This window comes from Nerophis lumbriciformis, linkage group LG02 (assembly GCF_033978685.3).
Source record: "Nerophis lumbriciformis linkage group LG02, RoL_Nlum_v2.1, whole genome shotgun sequence".
Lineage (NCBI taxonomy): Eukaryota > Metazoa > Chordata > Actinopteri > Syngnathiformes > Syngnathidae > Nerophis > Nerophis lumbriciformis.
In genome coordinates this window covers 13779500-13794939 of record NC_084549.2, presented here as the reverse complement: position 1 = coordinate 13794939, position 15440 = coordinate 13779500, and the positions used below count along the sequence as shown (strand labels likewise).

The 15440-nt window shown below is 30.6% G+C and overlaps 1 protein-coding gene across 2 annotated transcripts in view; it reads left to right on the top strand.

Moving 5' to 3' along the window:
• Positions 1 to 6665: 6665 nt before the first annotated feature.
• Positions 6666 to 15440, top strand: part of efemp1 (EGF containing fibulin extracellular matrix protein 1) — an 88671-nt gene continuing 79896 nt past the window's right edge. The window contains exons 1-3 of one of the 2 annotated variants that reach the window (XM_061941957.1): positions 6666 to 6750; positions 7069 to 7154; positions 7241 to 7286. In XM_061941957.1, the coding sequence (XP_061797941.1) occupies positions 7074 to 7154; positions 7241 to 7286 (127 nt within the window). In that variant the 5' untranslated portion in view covers positions 6666 to 6750; positions 7069 to 7073. The remainder of the gene's footprint in view (positions 6751 to 7068; positions 7155 to 7240; positions 7287 to 15440) is intronic. The other variant, XM_061941382.1, reaches the window with a different exon arrangement.

Genomic DNA, 15440 nt, shown 5'->3' with positions numbered 1-15440 from the left:
GTATTTTACTTGAACATTTTCAGTGAAAAAAATACTAAGATGTATTTGTATTTATTTATTGCACTTTATAATTAATTTTATAATAATTTTTTACATTCTCTTTAAAACCTTTAATACAGTACATAAAACTATTTTATTCATAAGTATTTTTCAGGGCCAAATAATTTATTTGAATAAAAAATTAATTGGCTTGGCATCTCAATCTTTCAAATTGGTATTTTTAAAACATTATTCTGTAGAATCAAGAAGATTATTCTGTAAATATTACAAAAATGTTGAAAATACGAGTTAATTCTCTAAATACTACAAAAACCTTAGTTTTTTTTTGTAAAATGTGACTTTATTCATTAAATATTACACCCCCCCACACAATTTATTTGAGAATTTTTTTTTCAAATATAAATGTTTTTTTGTTTTTTTTTAGAAAAATATGACTTATTACAGGGCTTCACGGTGGCAGAGGGGTTAGTGCATCTGCCTCACAATACGAAGGTCCTGAGTAGTCTTGGGTTCAATCCCGGGCTCGGGAACTTTCTGTGTGGAGTTTGCATGTCCTCCCCGTGACTGCGTGGGTTCCCTCCGGGTACTCCGGCTTCCTCCCACCTCCAAAGACATGCACCTGGGGATAAGTTGATTGGCAACACTAAATTGGCCCTAGTGTGTGGATGTGAGTGTGAATGTTGTCTGTCTATCTGTGTTGGCCCTGCGATGAGGTGGCGACTTGTCCAGGGTGTACCCCGCCTTCCGCCCGATTGTAGCTGAGATAGGCTCCAGCGCCCCCCGCGACCCCAAAGGGAATAAGCGGTAGAAAATGGATGGATGGATGACTTATTACAGTCTCCCCACCACATTAATTCTAGAAAAAAATTATATTCTCTAAAAATTACAACAAACTTATGTCTAAAAAAGACTTTATTCATTAAATATTACAAAAATGCCCAATTTTTATCTAGATAAAAATATGTTGCTCTCCAAACATTAAAAAAAACTATACTAGAAAAATACAATTTTATTCATTGTATAACAAAAAGACAATAATTTCCTCTAAATAAAATTACTTTCTTTTTCTTTAAGTATTACAGAAAACCACTTTTTATTTTATTTTATAAAATTGTATAATTTTCGTTAAATATTCGAGGTGTGAATTGATTTTTTTAAAATCTATTTTTATTAATTGGTGTCTTTATTTGTACTAATTAATTTTTATGACCAAGAAAATACAATATCGAGATACAATGTTACATATTTGCAAGCTTTTCAAGTAAAGTCAATTAATTTAGGGCTATTTTAAGCTCTATATAAGCTATTTTCTTTTTACCAGTGAACTAATTTGTTTACAATTGTCTGTCCCTATTTTTGAAAGCCAAATGAGCAAAATAAATCTATTTTACTTGAACATTTTCAGTGGAAAAAATACTAAGATGTATTTGTATTTATTTATTGCACTTTATAATTCATTTTATAATAATTTTTTACATACTCTTTAAAACTTTTAATACAGCACATAAAACTATTTCATTCATAAGTATTTTTGAGGGCCAAATAATTTATTTGAATAAAAAAATAATTGGCTTGGCATCTCATTCTTTCAAATTGGTATTTTTAAAACATTATTCTGTAGAATCAATTAAAATGACTATTCTCTAAATATTACAAAAATGTTGAAAATACGAGTTTATTCTCTAAATATTACAAAAACCTTAGTTTTTTTTGTAAAATATGACTTTATTCATTAAATATTACACCCCCCCACACAATTTATTTGAGTTTTTTTTTTCAAATATAAATGTTTTGTTTTTTTTAGAAAAATATGACTTATTACAGTCTCCCCACCACATTAATTCTAGAAAAAAAATTATATTCTCTAAAAATTGCAACAAACTTATGTCTAAAAAATACTTTATTCATTAAATATTACAAAAATTCCCACATTTCTTCTAGATAAAAATATGTTGCTCTCCAAACATTAAAAAAAACTATACCAGGTACTAGAAAAATACAACTGTATTCATTATATAACAAAAAGACAATAATTTCCTCTAAATAAAATGACTTTCTTTTTCTTTAAGTATTACAGAAAACCACTTTTTATTTTATTTTATAAAATGGTAGAATTTGTTAAATATTCGAGGTGTGAATTGATTTTTTTAAAATCTATTTTTATTAATTGGTGTCTTTATTTGTACTAATTAATTTTTATGACCAAAAAAATACAATATCGAGATACAATGTTACATATTTGCAAGCTTTTCAAGTAAAGTCAATTAATTTAGGGCTATTTTAAGCTCTATATAAGCTATTTTCTTTTTACCAGTGAACTAGTTTGTTTACAATTGTCTGTCCCTATTTTTGAAAGCCAAATGAGCAAAATAAATGTAGTTTACTTGAACATTTTCAGTGAAAAAAATACTAAGATGTATTTGTATTTATTTATTGCACTTTATAATTAATTTTATAATATTTTTTTTACATACTCTTTAAAACCTTTAATACAGTACATAAAACTATTTTATTCATAAGTATTTTTGAGGGCCAAATAATTTATTTGAATAAAAAAATAATTGGCTTGGCATCTCAATCTTTCAAATTGGTATTTTTAAAACATTATTCTGTAGAATCAATTAAAATGACTATTCTCTAAATATTACAAAAATGTTGAAAATACGGGTTTATTCTCTAAATATTACAAAAACTTTCGTTTTTTTTGTAAAATATGACTTTATTCATTAAATATTACACCCCCCCCACACAATTTATTTGAGAATTTTTTTTTCAAATATAAATATATATATATTTTTTTACAAAATATGACTTGTTACAGTCTCCCCACCACATTAATTCTAGAAAAAAATTATATTCTCTAAAAATTACAACAAACTTATGTCTAAAAAAGACTTTATTCATTAAATATTACAAAAATTCCCACATTTTTTTCTAGATAAAAATATGTTGCTCTCCAAACATAAAAAAAAACTATACTAGAAAAATACAACTTTATTCATTATATAACAAAAAGACAATAATTTCCTCTAAATAAAATTACTTTCTTTTTCTTTAAGTATTACAGAAAACCACTTTTTATTTTATCTTATAAAATTGTATAATTTGTTAAATATTCGAGGTGTGAATTGATTTTTTTTAAATCTATTTTTATTAATTGGTGTCTTTATTTGTGCTAATTAATTTTTATGACCAAAAAAATACAATATCGAGATACAATGTTGCATATTTGCAAGCTTTTCAAGGAAAGTCAATTAATTTAGGGCTATTTTAAGCTCTATATAAGCTATTTTCTTTTTACCAGTGAACTAGTTTGTTTACAATTGTCTGTCCCTATTTTTGAAAGCCAAATGAGCAAAATAAATCTATTTTACTTGAATATTTTCAGTGAAAAAAATACTAAGATGTATTTGTATTTATTTATTGCACTTTATAATTAATTTTATAATACTTTTTTACATACTCTTTAAAACCTTTAATACAGCACATAAAACTATTTTATTCATAAGTATTTTTCAGGGCCAAATAATTTATTTGAATAAAAAAATAATTGGCTTGGCATCTCATTCTTTCTAATTGGTATTTTTAAAACATTATTCTGTAGAATCAATTAAAATGACTATTCTCTAAATATTACAAAAATGTTGAAAATACGAGTTTATTCTCTAAATATTACAAAAACTTTAGGTTTTTTTTGTAAAATATGACTTTATTCATTAAATATTACACCCCCCACACAATTTGAGGTTTTTTTTCAAATATAAATGTTTTTTTTTTTTTTTTTTTTTTAGAAAAATATGACTTATTACAGTCTCCCCACCACATTAATTCTAGAAAAAAATTATATTCTCTAAAAATTACAACAAACTTATGTCTAAAAAATACTGTATTCATTAAATATTACAAAAATGCCCACATTTTTTCTAGATAAAAATATGTTGCGCTCCAAACATTAAAAAAAACTATACTAGAAAAATACAACTTTATTCATTATATAACAAAAATACATGAATTTCCTCTAAATAAAATTACTCTCTTTTTCTTTAAGTATTACAGAAAACCACTTTTTATTTTATTTTATAAAATTGTATAATTTGTTAAATTTTCGAGGTGTGAATTGATTTAAAAAAAATCTATTTTTATTAATTGGTGTCTTTTATTTGTACTAATTATTTTTTATGACCAAAAAAATACAATATGGAGATACAATGTTACATATTTGCAAGCTTTTTAGTAAAGTCAATTAATTTAGTGCTATTTTAAGCTCTATATAAGCTATTTTCTTTTTACCAGTGAACTAGTTTGTTTACAATTGTCTGTCCCTATTTTTGAAAGCCAAATGAGCAAAATAAATCTATTTTACTTGAACATTTTCAGTGGAAAAATACTAAGATGTATTTGTATTTATTTATTGCACTTTATAATTAATTTTATAATATTTTTTTTTACATACTCTTTAAAACTTGTAATACAGTACATACAACTGTATTTTATTCAAGTATTTTTGAGGGCCAAATAATTTATTTTAATAAAAAAATAATTGGCTTGGCATCTCATTCTTTCAAATTGGTATTTTTAAAACATTATTCTGTAGAATCAATTAAAATGACTATTCTCTAAATATTCCAAAAATGTGTTTGTGAAAATACGAGTTAATTCTCTAAATATTACAAAAACTTTAGTTTTGGTAAAATATGACTTTATTCATTAAATATTACACCCCCCCACATCATTCATTTGAGAATTCCCCCCCCCCCAAATATACCTTTTTTTGCCTTGCCACATTTTCTCTAGAAAAAAATTATATTCTCTAAAAATTAAAACAAATTTATTTAAAAAAAAAAAAGACTTTATTCATTAAAATATTACAAAAATGCCCACATTTCTTTTGGATACAAATATTTTACTCTCCAAACATTAAAAAAACAATACTAGAAAAATACAACTTTATTCATTATACAACAAAAAAACAATAATTGCTTCTAAAAAAAATTACTTTTTTTTTTTTTTAAGTATTACAGAAAACCACATTTATTTTTTTTAGAAAATTGTATAACTTTGTTAAATATTCGAGGTGTGAATTGAATTTCTTTTAAATCTATTTTTATTAATTGGTGTCTTTATTTGTACTTATTTATTTTTATGACCAAAAAAATACAATATCGAGATACAATGTTACATATTTGCAAGCTTTTTAAGTCAAATCAATTAATTTAGGGCTATTTTAAGCTCTATATAAACTATTTTATCTTTACCAGCGAACTAGTTTGTTTACAATTGTCTGTCCCTATTTTTGAAAGCCAAATGAGCAAAATAAACATATTTTACTTGAACATTTTAAGTGAAAAATTACCAAGATTTATTTGTATTTATTTAATGCTCTTTATAAATAATTTTATAATATTTTTTCACATACTCTTTAAAACTTTTAATACAGTACATACAACTGTATTTTATTCATAAGTATTTTTGAGGGCCAAATAATTTATTTAAATGAAAAAATAATTGGTTTGGCATCTCATTCTTTCAAATTTGTATTTTTAAAACATTATTCTGTAGAATCAATTAAAATGACTATTCTCTAAATATTACAAAAATATTTTTGTGAAAATACGAGTTTATTCTCTAAATATTACAAAACTTTTGTTTTGGTAAAATATGACTTTATTCATTAAATATTACACCCCGCCACATAATTTATTTGAGTAAAAATGTTTCAAATATAAACTTTTTTTTTTTTTTTTAGGAAAAAATGACTTATTACAATCTCCCTGACACATTTATTCTAGAAAAAAAATTATAGTCTCTAAAAATGACAACAAACTTATTTCTAAAAAAAAAAAGACTTTATTCATTAAATATTACAAACATGCCCATATTTCTTCTAGATAAAAATATTTTACTCTCCACACATAAAAAAATACTAGAAAGACACAACTTTATTCATTGTATAACAAAAAAATAATAATTGCTTCTAAATAAAATTACTTTCTTTTTTTCTGAGTATTACAGAAAACCACTTTTTTTTTTAGAAAATTGTATAACTTTGTTCGAGGTGTGAATTGAATTTCTTTTTAACTATTTTTATTAATTGGTGTTTTTATTTGTACTAGTTCATTTTTATGACCAAAAAAATACAATATCGAGATACAATTTTAAGCAAATTCAATTAATTTAGGGCTATTTTAAGCTCTATATAAACTATTTTATCTTTACCAGCGAACTAGTTTGTTTACAATTGTCTGTCCCTATTTTTGAAAGCCAAATGAGCAAAATAAATATATTTTACTTGAACATTTTCAGTGAAAAATCACTAAGATTTATTTGTATTTATTTAGTGCTCTTTATAATTAATTTTATAATCATCTTTCACATGCTCTTTAAAACTACAGCTACTTTAAGGCCTAATAAACACAAATGTGCATTATTGTTTTTAAGCTTTAAATTTACTGATTCTATCTTAATATTGTATGCATATTTTTTTTCTAAAAATGTATAAAACTCACAATGCATGCAATATGCATTATTGGCCACTAGAGGTCGCCAAAAACCGGCGGCATTGAGTGGGCTTCCCCTCTGTTTAGCCCGGTGAGTGAGAGCCAACCTGCGTGGTACAAACGCCCCCAGCATGTCATCCACGTCCACGTCCAATGCTGCACCACTTTCTCAGCCTCGTCACACCATCACCACTGCCTCTTCTCCTCAACACTTCCACCGTGGGACTTGCTGACCATCCACAGGTAAGCACAGGTACGTCACCACCACCACCACCACAAGAACAACGTGTTTATCTAAAAAAAAAAAAGGATTCTTTAGTGCATTTGTTTAATGATATGTGAAGATTCAAGCATCATTTTTTACATTGTTGACAACTTTTATCCACTCAGGCGTGTTTCTGCATGTATTTTTCCCCCTTGTGCGTGGAAGTGGCACATTATCTTGGAGTCGCGCCAGCATCAACATGACATTACAGGAGATGTCAGGACTCGTTAAGCAAGGATGGAAAAATAAGTGCTATTAAAAATAAAAAGTTCAGCTCTTCTTCTTTTTCTTTTTCCTTCCTCCAAGGCAATATGCTGTGCGTCTGCGTGGGGCTCCTTGCTCTTTTCTCCCACGTCCTCCCTCAGGAGGCTCAGGAGCCCATTTCTTATTCTGTAAGTATGCACACTTATTTGGATGCAATATTACTTTTAATGTTTTGCTCACGTTAATTCTGCTTCCCCCCCCCCCCCACACACAGTGCACTGAGGGTTATGAGTACGACACTGTGAGAGAACAGTGCAAAGGTAAGATATGACAACAATAACATTTAAGTGTACAGTCGTGGTCAAAAGTTGACATCCACTTGTAAAGAACATAATGTCATGGCTGTCTTGAGTTTCCAATCATTTCTACAACTTGTATTTAAAAATCATGTTGGACTGAAATGAAACAAGACAGCAAATAAGATACACCACACCTAAATAATATATGCCAAAGTAGTTGGGAAAGGGCATGTTCACCACTGTGTTACATGGCCTTTCCTTTTAACAACACTCAGTAAACGTTTGGGAACTGAGGAGACACATTTTTGAAGCTTCTCAGGTGGAATTCTTTCCCATTCTTGCTTGATGTACAGCTTAAGTTGTTCAACAGTCCGGGGGTCTGTCATTGTTGTATTTCACACTTCATAATGCGCCACACATTTTCAATGGGAGACAGGTCTGGACTACAGGCAGGCCAGTCTAGTACCCGCACTCTTTTACTATGAAGCCACGTTGATGTAACACGTGGCTTGGCATTGTCTTGCTGAAATAAGCAGGGGCGTCCATGGTAACGTTGCTTGGATGGCAACATATGTTGCTCCAAGACCTGTATGTACCTTTCAGCATTAATGGTTGCCTTCACAGATGTGTAAGTTACCCATGTCTTGGGCACTAATACACCCCCATACCATCACAGATGCTGGTTTTTACACTTTGCGCCTATAACAATCCGGATGGTTCTTTTCCTCTTTGGTCCGGAGGACACGACGTCCACAGTTTCCAAAAACAATTTGAAATGTGGACTCGTCAGACCACAGAACACTTTTCTACTTTGTATCAGTCCATCTTAGATGAGCTCAGGCCCAGCGAAGCTGACGGCGTTTCTGGGTGTTGTTGATAAACGGTTTTCGCCTTGCATAGGAGAGTTTTAACTTGCACTTACAGATGTAGCGACCAACTGTAGTTACTGACAGTGGGTTTCTGAAGTGTTCCTGAGCCCATGTGGTGATATCCTTTACACACTGATGTCGCTTGTTGATGCAGTACAGCCTGAGGGATCGAAGGTCACGGGCTTAGCTGCTTACGTGCAGTGATTTCTCCAGATTCTCTGAACCCTTTGATGATATTACGGACCGTGGATGGTGAAATCCCTAAATTCCTTGCAATAGCTGGTTGAGAAAGGTTTTTCTTAAACTGTTCAACAATTTGCTCACACATTTGTCGACAAAGTGGTGGCCCTCGCCCCATCCTTGTTTGTGAATGACTGAGCATTTCATGGAATCTACTTTTATACCCAATCATGGCACCCACCTGTTCCCAATTAGCCTGTTCACCTGTGGGATGTTCCAAATAAGTGTTTGATGAGCATTCCTCAACTTTATCAGTATTTATTGCCACCTTTCCCAACTTCTTTGTCACGTGTTGCTGGCATGAAATTCTAAAGTTAATGATTATTTGCAAAAAAAAAAAAAAAATGTTTATCAGTTTGAACATCAAATATGTTGTCTTTGGAGCATATTCAACTGAATATGGGTTGAAAATGATTTGAAAATCATTGTATCTTGTTTATATTTACATCTAACACCATTTCCCAACTCATATGGAAACGGGGTTTGTGTATATGAGTGGCCAAAAAGTTACATTTTGGTCTCATCACTCCAAATTACTTTGTTCCAGAAGTTTTGAGGCTTGTCTCTGTGCTGTTTGGCATAATGTAAGCAAGATACTTTGTGACATTTGCGCAGAAATGGCTTTCTTCTGGCGACTCGACCATGCAGCCCATTTTTCTTCAAGTGCCTCCTTATTGTGCATCTTGAAACAGCCACACCACAATTTTTCAGAGAGTCCTGTATTTCAGCTGAAGTTATTTGTGGATTTTTCTTTGCATCTCGAACAATTTTCCTGGCAGTTGTGGCTGAAATCTTTGCTGGTCTACCCGAATCCCTCATTTTCCATTTCTTAATCAGCGTTTGATCACTGCTGATTGGCATTCTCAATTCCTTGGATATCTTTTTATACCCCTTTCCTGTTTTATGCAGTTCAATTATCTTTTTCTCGCAGATCCTTTGACAATTCTTTTGCCTTCCCCATGACTCAGAAACTAGATACATCTGTGCAGCACTGGATGAAAGATGCAATTGTCTGTCAGAAGCCCAGAAACTCACTGACCTTTTATACACACACATTAATTACAAACAAACATGTCACAGGTGAGGATTGGAACCTTGATTAGCCATTCAAACCTGTTTGTGTCAACTTTTGTGCATGTTATCAGGTCAAAGTCACTGGGGTATGTACACTTTTGATCAGGGTCATTTGGGTACATTCTTTTGTCATTTTGATTTAAAAAGAGCAAACACAGTTGTTTGCCAATAAATAGCTTCACACAACCATTAAGCATGAGTGGAAGAAAGGTTTTTGTGTTATCATTCATATTCTCTGAAGAATGGCCAAGAAATCATATTTTATGAGCACAACTGTATATATATGTATATATATATATATATATATATATATATATATATATATATATATATATATATATATATATATATATAATTTTTTAAGTTTCATCAAAGTAAACAAATTTTTACTATATATATATATATATATATATATATATATATACATATATATATATATATATATATATATATATATATATATATATATATAGTAAAAAATTGTTTACTTTGATGAAATGTTTTAAGTTTCATCAAAGTAAACAATTTTTTACTATATATATATATATATATATATATATATATATATATATATATATATATATATATATATATATATATATATATATATATATATATATATATATATATATATATATATATATATATATATATAATTTTTTAAGTTTCATCAAAGTAAACAAATTTTTACTATATATATATATATATATATATATATATATATACATATATATATATATATATATATATATATATATATATATATATATATAGTAAAAAATTGTTTACTTTGATGAAATGTTTTAAGTTTCATCAAAGTAAACAATTTTTTACTATATATATATATATATATATATATATATATATATATATATATATATATATATATATATATATATATATATATATATAGTAAAAAATTGTTTACTTTGATGAAAGTTAAAAAATTGTAAACAATGTTTTACTATATATATATATATATATATATATATAGTAAAAAATTGTTTACTTTGATGAAACTTAAAAAATTGTTGCGCCATTTCTGTGGACTTTCTGTTTATTCATTTGCCAAAACTTGGTAGAATTAAGTTGGTGATAAGTTGAATATGCAACCGAATTGGGTTGAATAAATATGAAAAAAGGCTGCAAATTAATTCCAAAGGACCCAATTAAATGTATTTCATAGGTTTGTAAAACTTGGTATAATTTAGTTGAATATGCAAAAAAAATTAAGTACTCTTTAGCAAAAATTTACCACTACAACTCTTTTTTTTTTTTTGTGATAGAGTGATTGGAGCACATACTTGTTGGTCACAAAAAAACATTCATGAAGTTTGGTTCTTTTATGAATTTATTATGGGTCTACTGAAAATGTGAGCAAATGTGCTGGGTCAAAAGTATACATACAGCAATGTTAATATTTGCTTACATGTCCCTTGGCAAGCTTCTGGCAACTTCTGCTTGAATTTTTGACCACTCCTCTTGGCAAAATTGGTGCAGTTCAGCTACATTTGTTGGTTTTGACATTGACTTGTTTCTTCAGCATTGTCCACACGTTTAAGTCAGGACTTCGGGAAGGCCATTCTAAAACCTTAATTCTAGCCTGATTTAGCCATTCCTTTACCACTTTTGACGTGTGTTTGGGGTCATTGTCCTGTTGGAACACCCGACTGCGCCCAAGACCTTACGTCCGAGCTGATGATTTTAGGTTGTCCTGAAGAATTTGGAGGTAATCCTCCTTTTTCATTGTCCCAGTTATATTTACTAGTTCAATTGGCAGCAAAACAGGCCCAAAGCATAATACTACCACCACCATGCTTGACGGTAGGTATGGTGTTCCTGGGATTAAAGGCCTCACTGTTATGGTTTAACAGGACGAGATGACGGCCCAGATACCAGGGGGCGATGTAGCTCTGTAGATATATATATATATATATATATATATATATATATATATATAATATATATATATATATATATATATATATATATATATATATATATATATATATATATATATATATATATATATATATATATATATATATATATAATCAAACAATATAATATAAACTAAGGAAATGGAGTGTGAACTAGATCCAAAAAGGTATGTGGTGTGTTGCTATGTGTGTGATTAGCTGAGGTGTGTGTTACCAAATGTTGTCGAGAGCGAAGGAACATGGAAGTCTGTAGGGCAGGCAGATGATCCAGGCCAGGAGAGAAGAGACAAGTACAAGTTCAAAAAACAACTTAGTTTTTTATCCTGATTAAGAGGAATGTTTTGACGGTGGAACGATTGAAATGCGTTGAAAAATGGGGAAGGATTAGTCGCCAGAAAAAAGGGTGGAAATTGGGAAAACCAGAAATTCTGGAAAATCCTGGAATTTTTTTTTAACTTGGAAAAAGGGTAGTTAGATTTTCCAGGATGGTGAAATGTGTTGAAGGTGGAATGGTTTGAATTGGTTGGAAAATGTGGAAATAGTGGGAGTTTGAAAAATGTTTCGGAAAACCTGGAATTCTGGGAAATCTGGGAATGTTTTTAATTTGTTAAGAGAAAGCCCGCGATTCCCGAATAGGCTGAACAGTTTGAAGTTGGAACAATTTGATTCAGATGAAAAATGTGGGAATTGTGGAAATTTGAAGAATGTCCCATTGATTTAAATGGGAATTTCCCCCAAATTTGGGAATTTCGGGAAAAGCGGGAATTTTTTTTTTAAATGGAAAAAAACTTGAATGGTCAGAATGAGTTGAAATAGTTGGTGTTGAAATTTTTCAAATCGGTCGAGAAATGTTGAAGTAGTAACATGTTGTATTGAAAATGGTATTACGGAATTCCTGGAGTTTCGGGAAAATCAATAATTTTTCCAGTTCAAAAAACAACTTTGTTTTTTATCCTGATTAAGAGGAATGTTTTGACGGTGGAACGGTTGAAGTGGGTTGAAAAATGTGGGAGGAGTAGTCACCAGAAAAAAGGGTGGAAATAAGGCATTGGAAAACCATGAAATATGGAAAATCCTGGAATTTTTTTGAACTTGGAAAAAGGGTAGTTTTAATTACCAGAATGGTGGAATGTGTTGAAGGTAGAATGGTTTGAATTGGTTGAAAAATGTGGAAATGGTAGAAGTTTGAAAAATGACCAATTCATTTTGAATGGGAAAAATGTCCCGGAAAACCTGGAGTTCTGGGAAATATGGGAATTTTTGAAATTTGTTAAGGGAAAGCCTGTGATTCCCGAATAGGTTGAACATTTTGAAGTTGGAACGATTTCAATCAGATGAAAATGTGGGAAGTGTGGACATTTGAAGAATGTCCCATTGATTTAAATGGGGATTTCCCCCAAATTTGGAAATTTCGGGAAAAGCGGGAATTTTTTTTTTAAATGGAAAAAAACTTGAATGGTCTGAATGAGTTGAAATGGTTGGTGTTGAAATTTTTCAAATCGGTCAAGAAATGTTGAAGTAGTAACATGTTGAATTGAGAAATGGTCTTACGGAATTCCTGGAATTTCGGGAAAACCAATAATTTTTCCAGTTCAAAAAACAACTTTGTTTTTTATCCTGATTAAGAGGAATGTTTTGACGGTGGAACGGTTGTAGTGGGTTGAAAATGTGGGAGGAGTAGTCGCCAGAAAAAAGGGTGGAAATAGGGCTATGGAAAACCAGAAATTCTGGAAAAGCCTGGAATTTTTTTGAACTTCGTAAAAGGGTAGTGTGAATTCCCAGGATGGTGGAATGTGTTGAAGGTGGAATGGTTTGAATTGGTTGGAAAATGTGGAAATGGTGGACATTTGAAAAATGGCTAATTCATTTTGAATGGGAAAAATGTCCTTGAAAACCTGGAATTCTGGGAAATCTGGGAATTTGTCAATTCAATTGTCAAGAGAATTTTTCCAGTTCAAAAAACAACTTAGTTTTTTATCCTGATTAAGAGGAATGTTTTGACGGTGGAACGATTGATATGCGTTGAAAAATGGGGAAGGAGTAGTCGCCAGAAAAAAGGGTGGAAATTGGGAAAACCAGAAATTCTGGAAAATCCTGGCTTTTTTTTTTTAACTTGGAAAAAGGGTAGTTAAATTTTCCAGGATGGTGGAACGTGTTGAAGGTGGAATGGTTTGAATTGGTTGGAAAATGTGGAAATGGTGGGAGTTTGAAAAATGGCCAATTCATTTTGAATGGGGGAAAAATGTCCCGGAAAACATGGAATTCTGGGAAATCTGGGAAATTTTGGAATTTGTTAAGGGAAAGCCTGCGATACCCGAATAGGTTGAACAGTTTGAAGTTGGAACAGTTTGAATCAGATGAAAAATGTGGGAATAGTGGAAATTTGAAGAATGTCCCATTGATTTAAATGGGAATTTCCCAAAAGTTTGGGAATTTCGGGAAAAGCGGGAATTTTTTTTTTTAAATAGAAAAAATTTGAATGGTCTGAATGAGTTGAAATGGTTGGTGTTGACATTTTTCAAATTGGTCGAGAAATGTTGAAGTAGTAACATGTTGAATTGAGAAATGGTATTACGGAATTCCTGGAATTTCGGGAAAACCGGGATTTTTTTTTTTTTAAATAGAAAAAATTTGAATGGTCTGAATGAGTTGAAATGGTTGGTGTTGACATTTTTCAAATTGGTCGAGAAATGTTGAAGTAGTAACATGTTGAATTGAGAAATGGTATTACGGAATTCCTGGAATTTCGGGAAAACCGGGAATTTTTCCAGTTCAAAGAACAACTTTGTTTTTTATCCTGATTAAGAGGAATGTTTTGACGGTGGAACGGATGTAGTGGGTTGAAAAATGTGGGAGGGGTCGTCGCCAGAAAAAAGGGTGGAAATAGGGCTTTGGAAAACCAGGAATTCTGGAAAAGCCTGGAATTTTTTTGAACTTGGAAAAAGGGTAGTGTGAATTTCCAGAATGATGGAATGTGTTGAAGGTGGAATGGTTTGAATTGGAAATGGTGGAAGTTTGAAAAATGGCCAAATCATTTTGAATAGGAAAAATGTCCCGGAAAACTTGGAATTCTGGGAAATCTGGGAATTTGTCAATTCAATTGTCAGGGGAATTTTTCCAGTTAAAAAAACAACTTAGTTTTTTATTCTGATTAAGAGGAATGTTTTGACGGTGGAACGATTGAAATGCGTTGAAAAATGGGGAAGGAGTAGCCGCCAGAAAAAAGGGTGGAAATAGGGCTTTGGAAAACCAGGAATTCTGGAAAATCCTGGAAAAAATTTTGAACTTGGAAAAAGGGTAGTTAGATTTCCCAGGATGGTGGAATGTGTTGAATGTGGAATGGTTCGAATTGGTTGGAAAATGTGGATATGGTGGAAATTAGAAAAATGGCCAAATCATTTTGAATGGGAAAAAATGTCCTGGAAAACCTGGAATTCTGGGAAATCTGAGAATTTGTCAATTCAATTGTCAAGGGAATTTTTCCAGTTCAAAAAACAACTTAGTTTTTTTCCCTGATTAAGAGGAATGTTTTGACGGTGGAACGATTGAAATGCGTTGAAAAATGTGGAAGGAGTAGTCGCCAGAAAAAAGGGTGGAAATTGGGAAAACCAGAAATTCTGGAAAATCCTGGAATTTTTTTTTAACTTACAAAAAAAGGTAGTTAGATTTTCCAGGATGGTGGAATGTGTTGAAGGTGGAATGGTTTGAATTGGTTGGAAAGTGTGGAAATGGTGGAAATGTGGAAAAATGGCCAATGCATTTTGAATGGGAAAAATGTCCTTGAAAACCTGGAATTCTGGGAAATCTGGGAATTTGTCAATTCAATTGTCAAGGGCATTTTTCCAGTTCAAAAAACAACTTAGTTTTTTATCCTGATTAAGAGGAATGTTTTGACGGTGGAACGATTGAAATGCGTTGAAAAATGTGGAAGGAGTAGTCGCCAGAAAAAAGGGTGGAAATAGGGAAAACCAGAAATTCTGGAAAATCCTGGAATTTTTTTTGAACTTGGAAAAAGGGTAGTTAGATATTCCAGGATGGTGGAATGTGTTGAA